The 8,993-nt window shown below is 55.6% G+C and overlaps 1 protein-coding gene across 1 annotated transcript; it reads right to left on the reverse strand.

Annotated features, from left to right (window-relative positions):
• Positions 1–296: 296 nt before the first annotated feature.
• LOC104314792 (adhesion G protein-coupled receptor E3-like) lies at positions 297–8,718 on the reverse strand. The gene is made up of 16 exons (XM_069797544.1): positions 8,685–8,718; positions 7,979–8,029; positions 7,700–7,843; positions 7,447–7,523; positions 7,012–7,104; positions 6,205–6,355; positions 5,912–6,025; positions 5,649–5,806; positions 4,280–4,453; positions 3,960–4,154; positions 2,736–2,971; positions 2,489–2,555; positions 1,965–2,056; positions 1,690–1,858; positions 1,512–1,607; positions 297–1,265 (listed from the first exon to the last, which is right to left on the reverse strand). The coding sequence occupies exons 1-16, from the start codon at positions 8,716–8,718 to the stop codon at positions 1,212–1,214; spliced, it is 1,905 nt and encodes a 634-aa protein (XP_069653645.1). The 3' UTR covers positions 297–1,211.
• Positions 8,719–8,993: the final 275 nt, after the last annotated feature.

An 8,993-nucleotide genomic window follows, 5' to 3' on the forward strand; every position in this document is an offset into this window, starting at 1 on the left:
CCACCAATCAGGCACCTCTCTGGCTCTTGGGGGGCAGGAAAGACACCCTCAGCACCCTTGACTGCCAGCCCCTGTCAATCAAGAGCTAGCCAGAAGCTAATTGGCCTTGGGGGGAAGTGAGGCGGGGCTTGACTGGCTCAAGACCCCACCCACTCTTGTCTCTAGGCCTCAGGGTTTGGGGGGGCACCCATGGCCACTCCTTGGAGCAGACCCAGGGATCTGGGCCCCCCCTTCCCAGACCCCCAAGTGGACCCATGCGTTCTGCCCACCGGCCGCATCCAGCTTGACTCCTTAGGGACGAGCCACATGCCTTTAATCAGCTTTTTTCAGCCCAAAAGTAGCCACTGGAGCTGCAGGGTGAAGGCAGCTGGAAAAGGCCGAAACCGGAGCAATCCCATGGGAAAACACACTGGGAATGGGTCATTCTGCAGGAAAAGGTCAGAACTGGGGCAAGCGTGAAGGGAAGCAGCTGGAAAAATGGGGCAAAACTGCTGGGAAAATGGTGAAAATGCATCGTTCTGTGGAAAAATGCTGGAAAGGGGTCAAGTGTCGGGAGAGGAATGCTGAAAGTTAGGTGATCCTTGGAGAAAATGCTGGAAGTGGGTCAAATCTGCAGGAAAAATGCTGGAAACAGGACGTCCCACAGAAAAATGATGGTAATTGGTCGTTTCTTAGAGTAAATGCTGCAACTGGGTTAAAACCAACCAGTGGAACAACTCTGGAAGGGGGTTATGCTGTGAAAAAATGCTGGAAATGGCTCAGTCGTGAGAGGAAATACTGGAAATTGGTTGTTTCTTTGGAGAAAATGCTGGAGGTGGGTCAAATCTGCAGGAAAAATGCTGGAAAATGGTCATTCCACAGGAAAATGCAGGAAATGGGTTGATCCTGGAGGAGGAAGCAGCTGAATACAGATTGATTCCAGAAGAAAATGCTGGAAATGGGTCATTTCTTGGGGAAAATGCTGGAAAATGGGTCAGATATGTGGGAAAAATACTGTAAATGAGTTGTTCTGCAGGAAAATGCTGAAAACGGGTCAGAACTGTGAGGAAAATGCTAAAAACGGGTTGTTTTGCAGGAAAAAAATGCTGGAAATGGGTAAAATCAGCAGGAAAACTCGGAAAATGGGTTGGATCTGCAGGAAATATGCTGGAAGTGGGTCAGATGTGCTGGAAAATAGCTGGAAATGGGTTGATCCTGGGGGGCACCCGCTGTCACTTCTCCCACGTGCAGCCCTCGGTGCTGTGGCTCTGCGGCCTTTCCCCTTCCTGGGGACAAAAAGGGGCCATGCTGGGGTGAAACGAGGACAAAATGGGGCAGAGGTTCTGTTGGTTTCTTGCCAGACCCCCAAGGACCTTGGGGTCCAGGCAGCCTCCCCTGTGCAACCCCTGGCCCCCACCTCCTTTTGGTGGCAAGCAGAAGACCCAGATGTTTGGGTGCACACCCAGCACCCCACAGGGACCCAGGTGGCCACTCAGCACCCTCCAGGGACCCGGGTGATTGGGTGCCCTTACCATGACATAGGTGACATGTATCTCCGTGGTGGGCATCTCCTGGGGGTGTGCTCTTCGCCCCAGCGCCCTAAACCAGCGCTGGTACTGCTCCGTCACCTGTGGACGGGACCCACAGTTGTGTCCTGAGTGTCCCTGTCCCCTCTGATGGATCCCACACCTGGGTCCCCCCCCATGGTACCTGCCGGTTGAGGACGCAGTGCACAAGGAAGATGAAGGCTCCCTGCAGGCTGTTGACGATGGTGAAGATGAAGGCCACCGCTATATTGTCACCCTGTGCCTGCAGGAAGCCCAGACCCCACGTGCAGCCCAGGATACAGATGTGCGCCAGCGCCTTGAACGTCATCAGCCTGACGGAACACTCATTTTGCTCTTTTTTCCACCCAAAACCCATCCCAGATGCTCTTCATCCTCCCCCCAAAACCCGACACGCTTCCCACCAACGCAAAAACCCACCGGGTATTTTTTAGAGCTGTGACATCAGCATTGAGGGAGGAGAGTTTGTCCCGCAGCGTCCAGAGGGTGGTGAGAAAAAATAGCAAATTAACCTGTGCAGAAAGCAGAAAACCATCATTTTGCAAGACAGGGCCCATGGGGTGTAAATTTGGGGTGGAAAAGGGTCAATGGTGCAAAACCGTGCACCGTGGCATGACCTTCACCGAGCACACCCAGCCCGTGGGATGTTTGCTTAATACCGTCCTTAAACAAACACATGCATTTGTTCTTTTTATGCAAATCTTTGAAATTCCTCAATTTGGGCTCTATAGGGGAAGAGCCATGGCCACGATTGTAGATTTGGGGTGGAAAAGGGGCCAATGGTGCAAAAAACCATCATTAACACACTGCGGTGCAAACTCTGCCAAGTGCACCCAGCCCATAGGAGGTTTGCTTAATACTGTTCTTAAAGGTAAGTCTAAATTTGCTCTTTTTTTCTCCCAGTTTTTCCCCCCTCCGCCTCCTTTCAGCAGCAAGACACCCACCAGGATGATGACACAGACAGGGCCAAGGAAACTCCAGAGGAAGCCTCCCTCCGTGCTCAGCCAGCAGCTAAAAAAGGGAGAAAACGGGAAGAATAGCCCAAAACCCTGATTTTGGTGGCATGAAAGTACCCACGAGCTGGATGCCATGGCATCTTTTTTTTGGGTGATTTAGGCAAAACGCCTGATGTTCTCCATCTATGATCCCACCCCACTTGTTGACCCGAGCCTTGGTGCTGGTGGGACTCACTAGTGCTTGGTGCCATAGCCATCAGGATGGACGGCGGCAGAGACGGCCACCACAATGGCCGGCACGCCGTAGCCCACGGGGTAGATGTATCTTTTCCTGAAGCGACTGGCACTGGTGTAGTTGAGGACACGCAGGTTCCTGACAGTGAGGAAGAGATGCAAACCCTCCAGGAACATCCAGGCAAAGCAGGCAAGGAAGAGGTAGTGGAGAAAGCCTGCCATGATGCTGCACGCCAGCTGGATGGGGGAAATGGAGGCCATGCTGGGCTCCCCAGTGTGACCACAGTGTGGTCCAGGGAGGTGGTGACATCTCCGGCACTTGGAGATATTCCACACACCCCAACATGGCCTCAAGGAACCTCAAGGAGGTGGAGATGCTGGGGGCAGACAAGAGACATTCAAATGTCTCTTGCAAGCTGAGCTATCCTGTAGTTCAGTTGGCTCCACCCACCCAGAGGAAAAAGGGACCCAAGAGCCTTGAGGAACACCAACTGGGTGGACCTGCTTTGAGTTGGGGTTGGTCTGGAGACCTCCAAACATCCTGTTCAACCTTGGTTATCCTGTAATTCAGGTGCTTTCACTCACCTGGAGAGAGATGAGACCCAACAACTCTGAGGAACCTCAACTAGTTGGACCTACTTTGAATGGAGATTGGTCTGGAGACCTCCAAACATCCCATTCAACCTCATTTATCCCATAATTCGGGTGCTGACACCCACCTGGAGCAAGAAGGGGACCAAGAACCTTGAAGAACCTCAACTAATTGGACCTGCTTTGAGTTGGGGTTGAACCAAACCTTCCAGACTCAGTTATCCCATAATTGGGGTGCTTTCACCCACCCAGCATGAGATGAGACTCCCGGCAGAAGGTCTGCTGGAGCTATTAGGGCAGAGGCTACAGCCAAGAGCCATGACCCTGGCTTCTTTTCCCCACAAGCTCCCCAAAGACCTTGAGGAGGTCCTGGGGAGCTTGAGGAAGCTCCAAAGACCTCATGGAGACCCAGAGGAGCAAAATAAGATGCTGAGGAGCCCCTGATGCCCCCAGATGCTCAAGGAGACCTTGAGGAGCATGTGGAGACCCCAAGCAGGCTTAAGGAGACCCTGAGGAGCATGTAGAGACCCCAAGGAGTCTCAAGGAGCTGCTGAAGGCCCCAAGATGCTCAAGGAGACCCTGAGGAGCCCCTGAAGGCCCCAAGATGCTCGAGGAGACCCCAAGGAACCCATACCCTATTGGCAGTCTGGGGCACGGCCACGAGGAAGAGGAGGTTGGCAGCAAAGAGGCAGATGCTGAGCTGCAGGTGGAGGGTGACGCTGACACTCCAGAGTGAGTGGCACAGGAGGAAGGTGACGATGGTGAGGAAGAGGCAGACCAGTGACACCGACATCCCCACGTAGGTCACCACCGTCAGCGCGAAGTTGTCCTGTGGGCGACGTCACGCTCACGACATCGCGCAAGTCCCATCCGGCACGTGGCCGCACACAGCCATTTGGGAAGGAAGAAAACACCTCAAAAATGGGTATTTTAAGGGTGCAAATGGGATCTTACCGTGATGGGGTGGATGGCCATGAGGATGGCGAAGGCAGAGAAGTGGTTGCAGGCGCAGATGGAGTGGAGGTTGTCACCCCCGACACGGGTGCAGCCTGAGGGCGTCCAGTGGCCTTTGGTGCCCATCAGCTGCCAGGACATGCAGCATGGCTCATCACCCACCTGGAGCGCCTGCTGAGCATGGCCTGCTCAAGACATGTCCTGCAGCCCCAGGGAGGGGCTGCACCACCCCTTCCCACCATCGGTTTGGATGTGGAACAGGATGGGGATGTGCTGAGCTTGAATTTGCACCGGGATGGGGATGCGCTGACCCCGAAATTGCACAGGATCCAGATTTGCACCGGGATGAAGATGCACCGACCCCAGATTTGCACAGCATCTGGATTTGCACCTCGATAAGGATGCACCAAACCCAGATCTGCACAGGATCCAGATTTGCACCAGGATTGGGATGCACTGATCCCACATTTGCATTGTGACGGGGATGCAGTGACCCCAGATTTTCACAGGGTCCAAATTTGCACCAAGATGGAGATGCACCAAACCCAAATTTGCACTGTGATGGGGATGCAGTGACCACAAATTTACATGGGATCCGGATTTGCACCAGGTTGGGGATGCACCGACCCTGGATTTGCACAGGATATGGATTTTCATGAGGATGGAGATGCAAACCAAATTTACACTAAGACAGGGATGCACCAACCCCAAATTTGCACGTGATCCAAATGTGTACCAGGACAGAGATGCATCAGATCCAAATTTGCACTGAGATGGGATTGCACTGAATCCCAGTTTGCACTGGATCCAAATTTGCACCATCATGAGGACGAGCTGAATCTTGCAGTGGGACAGGGATGCACTAAATGCAAATTGGCATCAGGGTTGGGATGCGCCAAATCCAAGTTTGCATCAGGGCAGGGATATATGGACCTGAATTTGCACAGGATCCAGATTTGCACAGGGATGGGGATGCACCAAATCCAAATTTGCATCAGGATGGGGATGCACCAAGTCTGGATTTACACTGCATCCAGATTTGTACCAAGACAGGGATGCACCAAATCCAAATTTGCACCGGAACAGGGATGCACCAACCCCAGATTTGCACAGGAGCCCAATTTGCACCAGAACAGGGATGCACTGACCCCAAATTTGCCCCGGGATGGGGATTCACCCCCAAATTCACCATCACCACGCTCCAAATTTGCACCATCACGATGCCCCGTTGCCAGCCCCACCATAATTTGGACCAACGCACTTGATGCAACAAACCCTGTTGTCCTTCCTCGTGCAAATCCCGACCCCGCGTACCCCTCAGCAGACACCCCCCCCCCCCGAAACCCCAGGGCAGCCCCCCAGCACCCACCGTGCGGTGCTGCAGGGTGATGTTGAAGGTGGTATTGAAGGTGACACCAGTTTTCCCCACGGTGCCGCTGACTACATGGGAGTTGAGCTTTCCCTGGTGCAGCTCCGTGACGCTGCTCAGCAACTCCTTGTAGACGATGAAGGCCACCACGTGCTTGCCTGCCCAGAGAACTGGGTCAAAAAAACACCCCCAAAATACCAAATTGGGGGGGGGGGGTGTCATGTTTGAGCTTTTTGTTTCTTGCAGCAGCGTAGTAGCCGTACCTGCCTGGGTATGGCTCACCACCTCATGGCAGCTGATGGTCAGGTTCTCTTCACCCACTGCCAGCACCAGCGTGGTCTGGGGGCAGTTGTCACGCACCACCTCCACCGTGGCCTCTGATTTGGGGTGAAAAAAGGCTTTTTTAGGGTCTTTTGCTTGCCTTGGGTGCCACTTGTGGTCTTGCAGAGCTCTGGGGAAGGGATGCGGTGATGCCACCAAGCTGGTTCTTGGGGTGTTGCAATGCTTTTGGGGGCATTGCAGTGCTTTTGGGGGGCACCCATGGGTGCTGGCGTACCCACGGTGGAGACATTGAATTTTTGGGTGCTGGAGCCAAGGCCTTTGAGGGCCATCTGCAGCACCACGGCTTCGGTGCTCTGCAGCAGCAGGTCCATGGCTAGGGCGGTGGAGTAGTGATGTGTGACTCTCTTTATCTGCTCTTGCACGGCCTGGGGAGGGGACAAGGGAGGGCACACGCGTGTGTCAGGGGTGTGCAGGGATGCACACAGGGGAGGGAGATGCGGGGGAAGGATGCATGGGGGTGATGGAGGATGCACACGGGGATAGACACGTGTAGGGGACAGACATGGGACATGCACACATGTAGGGGATGCATATGTGTAGGGGAGGGACATGTGTGCAGGGTGTACACACAGAGATACACACGAGTAGGGGTGCACATGTGATGGACACACGTAGGGGATGCACGCAAGGCATGGACACATGCCAAGGGTGAACATAGAAGTGCACACATGTAGGGGATGCACGTACAGGACAGACATAGGCCATGCACATATGTAGGAGATAGACACCGGGATGGACACGTGTAGGGGATACACGCTGAGGGGATTCACCGGAGGATGCACGTGTGTAGGGGCTGGACATGGGGTTGCACAGACATGTAGGGGATGGACACGGGATGCACATATGTAGGGGTTGACACGGTGTTGCACACGTGTAGGTACATGGGAGTGTGCACACGTATAGGGGCTGACATGGGATGCACACATGTAGGGGATGCACACGCACGCAGTGGATGGACACACATGGGGACACACAGACACCCCCAGCCCCGGGCACACGCGTGTGCCCACCCCCGCGTCACCTGCAGGTTCTTCTCCGTGGTGTGGGTGCAGGCAGCGTTCAGGTGCTCCTGGGTGGCCTGCAGATGGGTGCAGCGGGTGGCCTCCGGCAGGGTCTGGGGTGTGGGGGTGTCAGCATCAACCCACACCCCACAGCTGTCTGTCTGTCTGTCCCTCCCTGCCTCCAGCCCACCATCCCTCCCTCTTTCTGTCCGTCCATCCCTCCAAACATCCATATCCCTCTCTCCATTCCTCCACCCCTCCCTCCCTCTGTCCATTTATCTGTCTGTCCCTCCCTCCCCTTGACCATCCATCTGTCCATCCATCCGTCCCTCCATCCCTCCCTCTGTCTGTTCCTCCATCTGCCTGCCCCTCCATCCATTCCTTCCTCCATCCATCTGTCTGTCTGTCCATCCATCCTCCCCTCCCTTTCCTCCTACCCCCCCCCCAAACCCCACCTTGTTGTCCCTGCATGCCTTCCTGGCTTCCTCTAGACTGGGGATGGTACAGGTGGACTTCGGTTTGGGACCAAACTCTGTGGATTTGGGTCAGTTTGTGGCTTTTCAGGGAGGGGGGGTGCCCCATCCTGCCCTGCCTGTGTGGCTCAGGGGGGGCTCAGCACCCCCAGAATGGGGGGAAAAAAGGGGGTAAAGGGTTAAAAAGGGGAGATAAAATGGGGAAGTGGTAGAAATGGGGTGTTTGCCCCCTTACCCTGGCAGGAGATGGTGGAAGAGTTTTGGGGGGTGGGGGCCATGCCGGGGGGGCACCCACAAACCCAGGATTCCTTCTGGTCCCCCACCTTGTGATAACCCAGGCAGCAGCTGTTGATGGAGCAGAAGTGGGGACCACAGGACGCTGTGGGGAACATGGCGGGGGGGGGGGGCAAGGGTGGGGACAGGACCCAGGTCTGAGCCTGACCCCCCCTCATCTCCCACTGTGACTCCCAGATTCCCCCCACCTTTCACCCTCCCCCCAAACCCCCCCACTCACCTGTCTGGTCACCCTTGGTTGGGGGGAGGTGGCTCAGGAGGTGACACAGCACTGGGGACACACAAGGGGACATCAGGACCCCCCCTTCTTGAAGAGTGACCCCCCCCCCCCAGGATCAACTCCCCCATAGGGCTCAAACCCCACTTTTGGGGGTCAAACCCCATATCAGTGCTCAAAATCCCCCTTTGGGGGTCAAACCTTCATTTTGGGGGCTCAGTCCCCCCTTTTGGGGCTCATTCTTCCCCCATCAGGGCTCAGTGCTCCCTTTTTGGGGTTAAACACACCCTTTTTGGGCTTCACACCCCTATCAGGGTTCAAAATCTTTTTTGGGTGGGTCAAATCTCCCCTTTTTGGGTCAAAACCCTCCTTTTAGGGTTCATCCTACCCATATGAGAGCTCTGAACCCCCTTTTTGGGGCTCCACCCTCCCCCATCAGGGCTCAAACCCTTCTTTTGGGGGCTCAACCTCCACCCCCCCTCAGCTCAAACCTATCATTTAGGGACTCAACCCCCCGTTTCAGGGCTTGACACCCCCCTCCTAGCTTCAGAAGCCCCATTTTGGGGCAATTTCAGGCCATTTGGGGCTGCTTTGCACTGCAGCTCTTACAGACCTGACCTACTTCCGTCCCTGCCTCAGTTTCCCTTTTCCCATTTCCCTCCTTTTCACCCCAACCCCCCCCCCCCAGGGGGGCTGGTGCACAACTCACCCCAGATGCAGGTGGCAAGGAGGGGGCACCCCATGACAGGAGACAGGACAGAGGACGCAGTAGCCCTGCAGCGCCGGTGGCAGAGGGGAAGTAGCACCGGACAGCCCCGAAACCACCAAACGGCCCCACAAACCGCTTCCCCCCCCTCCCCATTCCTCCCTTCCCCCCCCTTCAGTGTGGGCTGAGGCCTGAGGCCGCTCATGGCACGTAACAGCAGTGATGGGGCTCCCCCACCCGGATATGTGGGTCTCTTGGAGGGACTGACCCCATGGCCTCGTCCACGTCCCCACCTTGGATGCCTGGGTTCCT

This window comes from Haliaeetus albicilla, chromosome 11 (assembly GCF_947461875.1).
Source record: "Haliaeetus albicilla chromosome 11, bHalAlb1.1, whole genome shotgun sequence".
In the NCBI taxonomy this organism is placed as follows: Eukaryota; Metazoa; Chordata; class Aves; order Accipitriformes; family Accipitridae; genus Haliaeetus; species Haliaeetus albicilla.

What these genes read in the sequence shown, in the direction of transcription:
- LOC104314792 (XM_069797544.1), bottom strand. Translation starts at nt 8,718, where the DNA reads ATGGGGTGCCCCCTCCTTGCCACCTGCATCTGGG. An exon ending in TGCCCCAGACTGCCAATAGG is followed by an intron (nt 2,972 to 3,959) that starts GTATGGGTTCCT and finishes TCCCCCATCCAG; the next exon opens with CTGGCGTGCAGCATCATGGC. An exon ending in ACTGCGTCCTCAACCGGCAG is followed by an intron (nt 1,608 to 1,689) that starts GTACCATGGGGG and finishes TCCCGTCCACAG; the next exon opens with GTGACGGAGCAGTACCAGCG.